Source organism: Talpa europaea (assembly GCF_964194135.1).
Source record: "Talpa europaea genome assembly, chromosome: 13".
Lineage (NCBI taxonomy): Eukaryota > Metazoa > Chordata > Mammalia > Eulipotyphla > Talpidae > Talpa > Talpa europaea.
The window spans coordinates 81,832,655-81,846,105 of record NC_140080.1 but is presented as its reverse complement, the minus strand read 5'-3'; the positions used below and the strand labels follow the sequence as shown (position 1 = coordinate 81,846,105).

The following is a 13,451-nucleotide window of genomic DNA, read 5'->3' as shown; positions in this document are numbered from 1 at the left end:
AACTCCAGGGTGCACAAGTCCAGGGTGAGAGGCATAGATGACATTGGACTTTCTAGAGCAGATGCTGCCTAAGTGGATTTCTTCTTTGTGATTACTTAGAGCAAGGTCCTCCAGACCAGGCTCAAGGGCATATTGGGCTGTAACTGGGCGGTTCCTGAGACCCCGTGGAGAGTCTCTTCCTGTGACATCCATGCGGGAAATGTGCTGTGTGGAATTGACAGCAGGTCTCAGCTTTCAGGTCCCATCCTGCCTGGTGTTGTGCCAGGCCCAACAGTAGATCTCTCGCTCCCCACTGCTTTCCATGAAGCTTAATTTCTGGCGTGATTTAATCATGGATTCCTGGGATGCCCCAGTTTATTGGTATTTTAGCCAATAGCTGTTCTACTTTGTGATCCTGCAGAGAATGGAAGTAAAAAATAATCAGGGACTATTTGTCACTTGCTTATTTGGAGACCTGGATAAGCCAGTGGGGAAAAGTGAAGACCACTTTCAGCTGTGGTTTCTGTCCATGTGTATGGTAGCACTTGACACTATCTCAGTCTGCCTGGGTCCTTGGAGCCTCATCCATGTGCGCTCATCACAGCCACAGTCCCAGTCCCTCCGCACCCACATCAGGGACATGGGGGATTGCTTCTCACTTACCTGTCACTTCAGTGAGTACATGACTGGGCACCCCCATGGATGGATTCTGCCAGGGCATCAATTTCTGGAGGGCAAGCTGACAGGTGGTGATGGGATCCCCTGGCCCCTCAAGGGCCTCCTTAGAGAGGGGATGCTGAAGGAGGTCCTTTGTCTCGGAGCCAGCGATTAGGTTGCAGCTCTTTGTGCCGGCAAGTCCAGGGGCAGGAGACCCAGTGTGAAAGTGCAGGGGAGCCTGAAAAGCCCAGGCTGCAGATGCAGAAAGCCAGCTGTGTCATTCCCACAGCTTCCAAACCAGATGTGAGGTCTGTCCAGCTGGACAGAGGAGGGAACAGCTGTCCCCAGCTCTGCCCCTGCTCCTCAGCACTCCCTGGACATCAGTACTGGCGTTTTGTTTTCCTACCTCTGTCCTAGGCTCACAATAGAGTTTTGTGAGGAGATGCCAGGAAAGCACTCAGGTGTGCAGTGTTGGTGAGATTTAATCCCACCTTGGAAGTTCATTTATTTTATTGCCTTCATGTCTCTTCCTGGCCACATGACCTTATTCCCCACCTTCCTACCCGTCCCCATTGCTCCCCAGAACAAAGAGTTCAAGACGCTGTCGGAACAGTTGTCGGCCGTCACGTCCACGCACACCATGGAGGTGGAGAAGCTGAAGAAGGAGCTGGCCCGTTACCAGCAGACCCAAGTTGAGGACAGCAGCCTGAGGCTGCAGGAGGAGGTGGAGAGCCTGCGCACGGAGCTGCAGAGGGCCCACTCGGAGCGCAAGGTCCTGGAGGACGCCCATGCCAGGGAGAATAATGAGCTGAGAAAGGTATGTGGAAGCCAGAGGGCAGGGGGTGGTGGTAGACTGGCCCACAGAGCACCTCCTCGGAGGCCGCTTCCTCCAGCTCTGAAATTGCCATGGGCTTTCCTGGGGCTGTGCCCAGGCAGGCTAACATGCATTTAGGAGGACCCCTACAAGTGTTTGTCCACCTACCCAGTGTTGAGCTGCTGCCATCAGCTGAACACTCTCCCCTGAGAGGGAGACACATACCTGCCTTTGGGCACCTTCCTGACACTGTAGAATTAGCCACTGCATAGCTCTGGGACCTGAGGCTGGTGTGACAGACTGTGCCGGGGGTGGGGGGGGGGCAGCGGCTTTTCTTCTTGACATTGCACTCAGTGGTTAGGGCCAGCCTTTAGCTCTCCTGTAATAGCCGTCGTGCTTTGGGGGATTTTCCTCAAGTGCAAGATTTGGTAGCTTTTGCCTGACTCCCCTTCTCTGGGTAGGGTGTGCCATAGGTTTGCTCTTCACCCCTTGAAATAGAACTTCTGGGGTTGGCCCCACTCCCTTCTCCAAAGTCAGGACAGAGATTCCCTTCTTCACTCCTAAGAGAGCCGCTTAAACCAGCTTGGTCCCCCGCGCCACCGAGAGCCACCACAGAGCCCTGATACATTGCTTGCCCAACGCCCTGCAGGGGCCCACGGCCACAGGGAGAGTCACAGGGCCTTCCTGTTGGTTTCTGTCCATCGCTGCAGTGGGCTGAGAAGCTGAGGAGGGAGGGCTTGAGTGATCTGAACTCAATAGAAGCTTTCAGTGTTCAAGATTGGGGCCAGCTGGATGCCGCCACAGAAAGGGCCCTGGGGTAGACACTGAAATTTCCAGATTCTCATCCCAGCATTGCTCTTACCAAGGGTACACAGGAAACCTCACTGGCTTTACTTCCCTCATCTGTTTAAAAACAAAAACAAGGTCGGTCTAAATATTTTCTAAATTCCCTTCTGAAGACATTTTATGGCTTCTAGAAAGAGGACCTCAGCTCTCCTGTCGTCCTCTCTCCTCCACCGCCCCATTCCCTTCGCCTGGCTGGGCCTCAGCCAGGCTGCAGCCACACTGAGAGCAGGAGAGGTGAAAGCCTCGGGCCAGTGCATGGCGGGCTTGCACGCGTTGTCATCCTGTCCCAGGCAGAACTTCTGCTCTGTCCATCGCTACTTTCCCAGATTCTGGGGACTTCCCAGGGTTCAGGAGTGGATCCACATGGGATTAGGTAATGAAGGAAGAAAGACTTGGGGCCTCCCAGTGCAGGCAGGCTGGCACGGAAAAAGCCGCCCTCCCAGCATGTTGCCCAGAGTCACCTGCTGGTTCACACACCAGAGGCATCAAGTGGACTTCATGTTTGGGAGTAGCGCTGGGGTGCTGGGAAGCTCCCATAAGATGGAACTACAGGCCTGTACCAGCCATGGAATCCCTTACTAGTGGTATGTGGCCCTTGGAAACAGATGGGCAGCCACCTTTCTATGTGAACAAAAACCCAGAAGGTAGAATCCATAGGCCACAATCGGAACTGAGAACTCTTGAGATTGGTGAGCCTAGGAGGAGGCGCGGAAAAGCATGTTTGCTGCCTGTGCCAGCCAGGAGTCACATGAAACGGGGCCTCTTCTGGCTCCGCCACAGACAGAACGCTTGACTAGTCGACTCCCTGGCTCCTGCCCTGCTTCCCACTGGGCCTGTGATTTGGGGACTCAGCGCTTTTAAAATATCCAAGCCTCCATGCAAGGGAGCCTAAGGGTTTATAATATGAAAACCTTCGTCAGCTGAGCAAAATAGAAAAGCCTGCTCTCTCCTGCCTTAAAAAAAAATTCTTACTGTTTCCTAAGAATGTGTTGAATGAGGTCTTAGATAAAATGAGAGCTTACCCTGGCAGAAAAAATATTTTCAAGGACAGTGCAGTAGGCACAGGGTCAGAGCACGCAAAGCAGCTTCCCTGGCTCCAAACATAAGCAAGTCCCAAGTTAGTGATGCCCCAGAAGAAACCAGCACAAGATGACCCACGGTGGGCAACGCCCAGCTCTGTCCAGGAAAAAAAGAATGTGGAAGCAAAATAGCCTCCTTGCAGGGTCTTCAGAACCTTTTAATCCTGAAGGGGGGCGCGTGCTCCATCTGTGCTTTGTCTTCTGTGCCTAGTCGGGGGGGTCCTGCTTCTCAAAGGCGCTGTGTCCAGTCTGAACACATGCTGAGTAATCAGACAATTGGTTTCCTCCCAGGCTTGTCCTGTAGCTGCTCTGCGCTGAGCAAGATTGATGGGACTAGTGAAGCAGACTGAAGGAGCTGCCTGCCGGTAGATGTTTAATTAATGGATTTGATATTTCTGTCAGCAAAGGAAGCAAATGTATTGGAACTGGCATCCTGGAAAACTTCGGGCTCCCCACCCCTAACGATTGTCGTTGGCATGCCAGGTCTTCCTGGGGGCAGGGACTCACCTCTGTGTCCACAGAGCCTGGGCATCCCCCACCCCGACCCCAGCCACGTACAGCTCACACCTCTCCACTAAGGGCCCCCCTGTGGTGGCCTCTCCCCCCCCCACCCAGAGCATCTATCCACACCTTTTAGCTGCCTTCCTGTGTAGCCTCTGCTGTGTGTTGTGTGTGTATCAGTTTATTTCATTCCTTTTTCAAGTTATCAGTGATAACTGTGCGAAGTAACATGTGTGGCTGAGCTGTTTTGTGTCCCCTGGGCCGGTGGCTCCAGGGCCGCCCAGAGGCAATAGCTCACGATCCAGAGTTGGCCCTGGAATGTGGCCCGTCTGCATATGCTCGTCAGCTGCTATAGCTCCACATGCATCACCTCATCCAAGGCTGAAAACACCCCGTGAGGTGGGCAGCAATTTTACAGCAGGGACCTGGGGTTCATAGAGGCAGGACCTGTGGCCCTGAGACTCATCGTCCTTGCTTTAGACCACACTTACGTGGTGACCCGGGCGTCTTTTGTAGTTCACACAGCCTCAGGAGGCCTAAATTCAGGGGCCGTGGGCACATTTCCACATCCTCTCCCTGCTGAGTCTCTACCTCGCGCAGACTTTCTCCGCCTGTGTCATCAAGGCAGAGATGCGACACGTGTGGGGAAAATGACGTGACGCCTTCCTGCAAAATGAGTCTCCAGGGACTCCAGCGGGAAGGTGCAGAGGAGGATCCGTGGTGATTTAGCCCCCATGTTATAAAAGAAACAGGCCCCTCTCTCCTCCTCCTCGCTCACCACTAATAATTTCTAGTTCCTAGGACACGGCTGAAGTATTACATTTTTAAATCCATACAATTAGGTGTTCCAGTAGTAAATAGCAATGTAACCGCTTTAAAATAAACTTGCCTCTTACTGTTTTAATTCTTCTTTCTCTGAACAGACCAGGCCTTTTCTTCAGTTAGTCTTTCCTTTTTTGCTCTCTTTTTTGCCACTTTCTCTCCAGCGATCTTGACATTGGTATTGACTTAGCAGCATGGTCAGAGGTGGACCCCTAGACTGGACAGCGCATGCCAGGAGGTCTCCTTCCCTCTGCAACACCTGGACTGGGAGGTCCGGTGGGATGGGCCCAGGCAGGTGGGGTGCAGACCAGAGGCTGTTTTCATCATGAACTCCAGGCCCTCCCAAGATTCAGATTTGAGAGCTCAGACTTGACCAAGACAGACCAACAAATGCAGGCAAACTAGAGCCTGGTGCTAGGATCCGCAGGCCCGCAGGCTCGTGGGGCTGCTGTGGCCTGTTCAGAGGCTGTCACAGGCCTTGGCCGCCCGTCAGCAGTCAGCACATCTGTGTGGTTTTCCTGGGATTTTTCTTGCGGTGTACAGTTTCTCCCTCGAAATGAAAGCCAATTCGATCTTCTTACATGAAAAGAGCCTTTAGACACACCAGTTGAAATTCAAGCCCACAGGGGGAGCCTCTCGGCTGCCTGTTCTCCGGGGACACATCCCTCCCTGACGCTCTCTTTCAGCGAGTTGCAGACCTGGAGCAAGAAAATGCTCTCTTGAAAGATGAGAAAGAGCAGCTTAACAACCAAATCCTCAGCCAGTCTCAAGGTAAGTTCCACAGCGCTTGGGCTTTGATGTTGGGTTTCAATTTCTTTTCCACGGCGGTTGTCCCTAGTGGCCCCAGGTGAGCTGCTAGTCACGTGGAAAAATGGGGACACATGCCTGCGCATGCCCCAGAGCAAGCCCCTTAGCGAGGGCAGCCCTCAGTGTCTTCACCTGCACGGTGGACACACAGTCCAGACGTGGGGGCTCCTGTGAGGAGTAGGACACTGGGCGTGAGTGAGAGACTGGGCTGGGCCCACAGTGAGCACTGAGGAGCCATCAGCGCTGCTGTCCTATCTTCAGCATCCACCGTGAGACTTGTGACGATTGTTTCTACCCCATGGGTCATCTATTCATGTTGGCTGAAGATGGGGTCACGGGTCAGGTCTAAGGTCACCTCCCTCAAGCACCCACCAGCCTCTGAGCTGTCAGTCCCCATGTTGTGCTTGACTAAGGAAGAACCGTCGGGGGTCCAGACCCCATTCTTACCGGGGTCGGTGTGGCCTCAGCAAACCCCTCACCTTCTCATCTCCTCAAGTTCCTCTTCTATCAAGAGAGAATGAACTGCCTGAGACCACAGAGGCACCCAGCTTGAAATCTTGTTGAAAATTACTGTTTGTAATCCCTCTTTTTCTTTCCATTGATATGAATAATAAGTTTGGGGGGGGGGGAGAGAGCCCACCCATGTTGTGTGTATGTCTTCCCTCTATCCCCCACTCTAGACCTTTGGCTTTATCTCCTCAACTCTCCTTTACTCTCCCTGCACTCCCAAAACCTGAAAGACCAGAAGGAGGGAAGGAACTGGACCGGACCCTGAGTTCTTCCAGGAACTCTGTCAGCAGTTGCTGGGGCAGGTGTCAGAGGGGCTGGTGCGTTATTTGAGGGAGGGAGTTGTCACGCCTGCCATCTGCCTCCCACCTCCCCCCATTGTCCTAAAGAGCATGGGGGCTTCCCCCTGCCCTCCAAGCATGGAGGCTGCAGTGACAAGCTTCCTCCTGCAGCAGCTGAATAAACTCTGAGCTGTGAGCAGCCTTTTAGCAAGAGTCCTCAGAAGGCTGGATTCAATACCGGCAGGAGATCCGTGTGCGAGCACAGCTGCAGCCCGCTTGCTTGCGTTCTAGGTGAACTTGCCCAGAGCTCTGTCAGGGAGAATCTCCTGATGAAGAAGGAACTGGAGGAGGAGCGTTCCCGGTACCAGACCCTAGTGAAGGAGTATTCGCGGCTGGAGCAGAGATATGACAACCTGCGGGATGAGCTGACCGTCATGAAGGCAAGGAGGAGCTTCTGTCCCCTCACGCCCAGCACACCCCACCCCATGCCACTCCCTGCACCTCCCTTTGGCTGGCTTACTGCTGTCCATCCTGTGCAGCACCTACACCCCTTCTTCTCCCCCTCGGCCCCCCACCCTCCTGCTGTCCAAGATGCTTTGCATCCTTGGGGATAGCTACCCCATAAGGAAGTAGTGGGACCTGGTGATTCATTCTCAGGAAAAGCTCGTTTCCCTACTTTGGGGTCTTATAAAGACCTATTAGGAGTTTGAGGAAAATTCCACCCAAGTGCATGTGTCATCCTCCTTGTTTCCTGTTCTGGGAAAATCCCTGCGTTGCGACAATATTGGTGCGGAGGTGTTCTGAGAGTTCTCAGCTTCATTAGCACAAGCTGCCAAGAGGCCCACAAGGGTCTGATGGTTTCTCCTGATCGTCGATGAAATGCAGTACTCATAGAAGCATTTTTGTATTTCAGGATTTGTCTTTATTTTCTTTACTCCATATAAACAGTCCCTCCAGACACGCATAGTCAAACAATACGGAGTAAGTTAATTGCATAGAAACCGGAGAGAAGCTGACTAGGAACATATACAGAAACCTGAAATCTTCCTACCGAGATCAGTTTCACACCAAGACAGATCCGATACAAGGAGGGAAAAGGCATTTTAAATGAACAGTCTGAATGATGGCTCTCATGTGCTTGCTGTCGTTCAGAATCAGAACCAGCAGCGTGCAAGTTGGAGTGGAGGACCCTGAGGGGCAGCTTCGCAGCCTGCTTTCTCAAGCAAGCCCGTGACTGGATGCCTTTGTGTAATTTCAGGGGAGACCGGGGCAAGGAGTTATTTCCCCAGGACTTTGCTCGAGAAGTTGGCCTAAGTGTTAGGGATTTGCACGTCACTGAGACAGGACCTCAATCCTCTGGTGCAGCAGCCTTCTCTCCTCGCTGAGGTTTTGTGGGCTAGCTAGATGGAGGACTCTTAGACCATACATGAACTTTTCTGGGAATAGCTCTATTTAGGCGCTGCTGTAGGAAACACCACCACCTATTGTGGATAAATGAGACAAAAGACCAACTCCAGGGCCTGCTACTCTTTGAGAAGTAATAATACTTATTAACATGAATTCGCTACGAGTATTCACATTTTTCTCTGTGAACAGCAAACCCCAGGCCACAGGCGGAACCCGTCAAACCAGAGTAGCTTAGAATCTGACTCCAATTACCCCTCCATCTCCACGTCTGAGGTCGGAGACACAGAGGATGCCCTCCAGCAGGTGGAGGTGAGTGAGGCCGCTCCTGGCTACTGTCTGCACTATGGGGCGGGGAGGGGGTGACTATGCATGGTGTGCCCCAGGGGTGGTGGCAAAAATGCCCAGGGTACATTCTTGACAGCTGCACCGTGGACATTCCAGTGGACTCCAGACAATACTCTCAAGTGGGCCTTTACTGTGCACAGCAGTACACACTTGTTCACCCACCCACTGTCCAGGAAAGAAGGAGGAAGGTAGATGCCTGATTCCTCCTGGCACACAGGACCCTTCCAGAGAGGTGAAATGGCTGACTTATGAAGGAACAGCCAAATCACTAAAATATTCATTATATTTAAAGTTTATCCTCATTTAGTATCCTATTGTATATAGTAATAGCCACAAATCCTCAAGAAAACTTCTACCTTGACTTAGCTAGATACAAATCAAAGAACAACAGCAAAAATTTGGACTATTTGGAGCAACAAATATTTGCTGAGTGACTGTATCTTTATCCTTCGTAACCTCATAAAGTCAATAAATAATGCACCTTACTGTGGGCTTTATCCTGTGTGTGGTTTTAGGCATACAATTTTTCCTCTGGCATTTGGAAAGAAAATCACAAGCACATGAAAGCTTATAATGCATCTGAAGAGTGACATGGAGGAGAGATGTTAGGAGGGAATGTGCTTTGAGCACATCTGGGTGCCAGCTTGCTGGTGGGCCCTTAAGAAACTGCTGTGGCAGAGCCAGAGATGGTCCCTGCCCGCAAGGGCCTGTGATGGTGAAGTCTGAAACAGACCAGTTGCAGGAAGAAGTCTGTAATGTAACTGCAGGCACTGTTTAGTGCCATCAAGAAAAATAAAGGATGCCAGCCAGTGGTGGAGTAATAGCTGACGGATAGAAGAGGAGGCCCTCAGGATAGAAACAAGGTCTGGCTCTCTCGTGCAGTTTGATGTGGTTTGTCGCTTGCTGTATGCACTTGGTAAGCATTTAGTAATGCAACCCAAGGTCCTCAGTTTTGCTGTTGCGGTCTCCTAGATCTGGGTCCTGGGGGCTCTGTCAGCCGGAAATCTAGACACGCCTCTCAGGTGCTTATATGTGACCATTTCATGCAAACAGAAGCACGTCCATCGCTGAATTTATGCTTTCAAGGAAGCTGAGACTGGTTCTTGGTGTTGGTCAGGATAGCCAGCAGAGTGCTGAGTAAACACGGAGCTGCCATCAAATGCTGCTTGAACCAATTGTGTTGCCATGTGTGTTCTTGCAGGCATTTTAAAAATCCGCATGGATAATGCTCACGCAGATTCACATTTGTCCATGTCCATCCACACATGACAACCCTGGAGGGCCATCCCAGACATGAATTTAAGAGAAGGAATTGACTGGGAATTGATGCTGTAAGAGCTGCTTGAGAAATCAGTCAGGGCAGGCAGGTGTTGGTTCTGCTACAAGGTGCACATTTCCAGTGATCAGTTACCAAGATGATTCTCTATCAGGAAATGTTATGTCCTGTGCTTTACAATTTCTCTGGTGTGAGATCATTTTCTAAAAGTGGAGTGTTTTACCTTCCAAACAAAATAGCTGTGTCTTTATCCATTTGTTCCTGGAATATATGATCGGTCACCTTAAGTGACCCACATGGGAGAACTATAAATGGGTGAGACGCAGATGTGATCTAGAAGGAAAATGAGGCCAGAGCACCAACTTGAATATGAGGAATGGTGGTTCGCTGCTACTGGCTTTGTATCAGAGGCGGGGATGCCATTTCAAAGCAGAGAGAAGACAGGTGGCTGATTGATATCGAGGCAGACAGTGTGTTCCCGATAGCATTTATGATCCTGAAGCCTCCTCTTCACTGCTCTGTCCTCCCGTGAAGGAAATTGGTCTGGAGAAGGCGGCCATGGACATGACAGTCTTCCTGAAGCTGCAGAAGAGAGTGCGGGAGCTTGAACAGGAAAGGAAGAAGCTGCAGGTGCAGCTGGAGAAGAGAGAGCAGCAGGACAGCAAGAAAGCCCAGGTGCGTGGAGGGGCGGCAGGCCTATGAGCAGCACCCTCGAAGTGCTGGGGACAGAGAATGGTCTGGCTCCCTCCTGCCAGGGCTCCTGTGCAGGGTAGGACCCCAGGGGTTCCGCAGGGCTCCAGAGGAGAAACACATGCTTTTCTTGAGTTGGTATCATACTGATTCTTCTCTACTTCTGCCCAGTTGGACAGAAGTAAGCTACAGTATCCCCCATAGCAAAGGATTCCCTCTGGTGAAGCGGGGTTGGGGGGGTACCTATGGCATCATCACCACTTGCAGAGAGAAACAGGGTGTGTGATTAAAGTGTAAGTGCAGCAGAAGTCAAATTAGAGAAAACTGGTTGCCCTTTCAGAGCCAGAAATGACCATGGGCTGGCGTTTAACCCCATGGGGTCAAGGGCAGACCAAGGTGCCATCACTCACCCCTCCTTTCCATGACTGCACCCAGGCCTCAGTCCAGATCATCATCAGCATCTGGAGTCTTTAGAGGAAATTGTGTCCCCAGACATAATATTGCATCTCAAGGACCTGCTGGGCACCTGAACTATGCTCAGCCCTGTGTTGGTGTCAGGATCCAAATATGTGTGCAAAGTGCTTATTCAAAGAGGCAATGAAATGCAAGAGAAATCCCCAGCCATTAAGGAATTTCTGTTCTAGTTCAGGAGGACCACACAGAACACAAATGATAAGTAAGTAATATGGACAGTGCTCAAATAAATGCCAGTCTGGGCACAAACAGCTTGGTGCTGGGGCATGGAAGAAAGCAGTAATAGGAGAGCAGATCCTCTTGCTATTTCCTGGCAAGTAAAGGGCTGCTTCTAACGGGATAAAGGCCGATTCTGACGTGGGCTGTATCATTAACAACCTCGTCGCAGGACTGTCGAAGCCCTCTGGTCTGTTCTCAGGCCTGAATCGTCGATGTTGGGGCTTGACACCCTCCCCGCACCCCCAGTCCTAGCCCTGCTCCCACCTCTACACACCACACTGGCTTCCCTTTACATCACATGCGAGACAGACTTGATCTGTATTGCTGGCAAATTGTTGGATTTCTTCCTGAGCAGAAAGGGGGAAGGTAAATCTTGCTGATGGATTTAACTCTCTCAGGTGGATTAGATGCAGAATGGAGAGTGAAAGAGGTAGGTTTATAAAATGACTCGCTCAATTAGAAGGGAAGCTGCCCTGACAGGCGAGCACAAATCAAGCCTGAGAAAAAGCTGTGCGGGCCGCTCTGCCCTCCCAGCCCCTCCCAGAGCCTGACTCTCCAGGTCCCCACTCCGGAAATGCCAGAGCCTTCTTGAGTCCTGGCTTTAGGACTTCTGTGTGTCTTGATACCAGATTGAAAAAAAGAAATCACAGAGCCAGAGTTAGACTTGGCCCAGCGCCCGGTGATGTGCCTGCGGATTCTCTGTTAAGGGACAGTGACCCTTTTCTGATGGAGTTTAGTGAGGGGAGCAGGGGAGAACATGGACACCCTCGACAGCATCCTGAACCCAGCTTCAGAGCTTGGATCTGCCCTGGTCCTGAGCCATCTGGGCCTTTATTCACACTTGCTCTATATGAGGAATGACAGGGGTCTGTGGGGTGTATTCTTGTGTGGGATGATGGGTCCACCTGAGGATGGGGCCTCTGTGACGGCCAGCCAGGCTGTCTGTGTATTTGACTTCCTGTCTATCTGCTCCCTTTCCCAAGGCCCCGCAATGCCACCAAGGGTGACACCAGCGGGCTGACCACTAGGAAGCCTAACTTGCCAGTGCATCTTAATATTCACCTCTCTTTGGATCTGATTAGAGGATCTACATTTTTCTTTCTTTTTTTATTTGTTTATTTTTAAGATTTGTTTGTTTATATAAGAACCGGGGTACAGACCAGATGTGCAGGAGGGCGAGAGGATTCACCAGAGACAGAGCAGGGAACAGAACAGGCAGACAAACAAATACACTGCTGAGGGGAGCAGCGGGTGAGACAGGAGAGGTCTACTGCACCATGTGGGACCCTCGCTGGCCAGCTGGGATCCAACGGGCGCTGCAGAGGCTGCGGACAGCTTCACAGCGCGGCGCTCAACCACCTGCACCACCAAGGGAGGCTCAATCTACATTTTTCAACAACAGATGCACTCAACAATTATCCATGTTTGTGCAGCAAATCCACACTACATGGGCTGCAAGTCCCAGCCTCTCACAGTGACAGCAGGTTAAGAAGTGACCCTGAACAGTTACATCCCCTACCATGGGTGCTGGTGGGAGCAAAGCAGAGACTGGCACCTTGAAGAGTTGTTTCTTTTCCCCCAGGGTGCAGGGCTGGAAATTATGCAGTCATCGTAGCAGTCACCGCACTGCAGATGATGTGATGCGCACTGTCAGGTTGAGGCTCCCAATAGCCATCTCATTCAGAGATGGTCACCTATGACTTGAAATCACCCCTTTCGTTGACTATTTACATGCGTGTTTCTATCCCTTCTCAGTCGACGATTCAAGTCCAATAGCTGCCAAACACTGACAGTAAGCAGTGTGTCTGTGGAGTCTGGTATCACTCAGGGTTGTTGACTCTAAGTAGAGGAGGCTGGCCTGGCGTCTTAGTCTTCATCTTACCAGACTCCTCAGTTGGGTCTGAATGGACTGGCATTCCAGGTGTTGCCATCCACACCCACTCAATTTGGAGTTCTGACATCATGGGGAACCAGCGGTCTTGCTGCCTGTTACCAAGTGGCATGGAAGAAGCAGCTTCTCCATCAGGTGCTTAGTGATTTGGTTGGGAAAACAGACTATACATGTACACATACATGCACCCAAGTAAACTAGAGCAGGTCATTAGCCTGGTTAATAATTGCATAATTTAAAAAAATAATTGCATAATTATTACATATTAACTAACCTCCTTAATAAGTACATAATCATTATAAATTCATTAATCAATCCTTAAATCTCAGTATTTCCAAGGGCTGCCACAACAAAGTGCCATCGCTGGATGTCTTAAAACAACAGAAGTTTATTCTCTCTAGAGACCAGGTGCCAAAAATTAAGGTGTTGACAGGGCCATGGGCTCTAAAGGCTCAGGGAGAATGTGCTCCCTGCCTCTGAGTTTCTCGTGTTGCTGGCGACCCTGACTTGCAGTGGGTCACCCCACCGCCGCCTTGTCTTCATGTGGCCTGCGTCCATGTGTGCTCTCTTCTCTCCTTAGAGGGACGTTACGTATCTTGACTAGGCCCACCCTTGATTACCTTTCCACGTGATGCCATCTGCAAACAGGTCATAGTCACAAGTTCTGGGGGTTAGGACCACAGTGTCTCTTTGGGGGGGTGGGGGAAATTTCACCGCTAGCACAGTGTTCTACATATTCAAACTTCCACATATATGCGAGTGTCTGAGGGGCCCGGGCAATGAAGTTACGCACTGGGCGAGGGCAGGCAGGAGGGAGTTTGTTCTGAAGAACCTGATGGGGCCCTGGAGCTGCGTT

The 13,451-nt window shown here is 51.2% G+C and overlaps 1 protein-coding gene across 1 annotated transcript in view; it reads left to right on the top strand.

Moving 5' to 3' along the window:
• MYO5B (myosin VB) overlaps positions 1-13,451 on the top strand; it is a gene marked incomplete at both ends in the record, with an annotated part of 268,648 nt that overhangs the window by 222,718 nt on the left and 32,479 nt on the right. Inside the window, 5 exons of the mRNA XM_084252600.1 lie at positions 1,220-1,453; positions 5,385-5,469; positions 6,585-6,733; positions 7,890-8,009; positions 9,856-9,996. Coding sequence (XP_084108726.1) covers positions 1,220-1,453; positions 5,385-5,469; positions 6,585-6,733; positions 7,890-8,009; positions 9,856-9,996 — 729 coding nt within the window. The remainder of the gene's footprint in view (positions 1-1,219; positions 1,454-5,384; positions 5,470-6,584; positions 6,734-7,889; positions 8,010-9,855; positions 9,997-13,451) is intronic.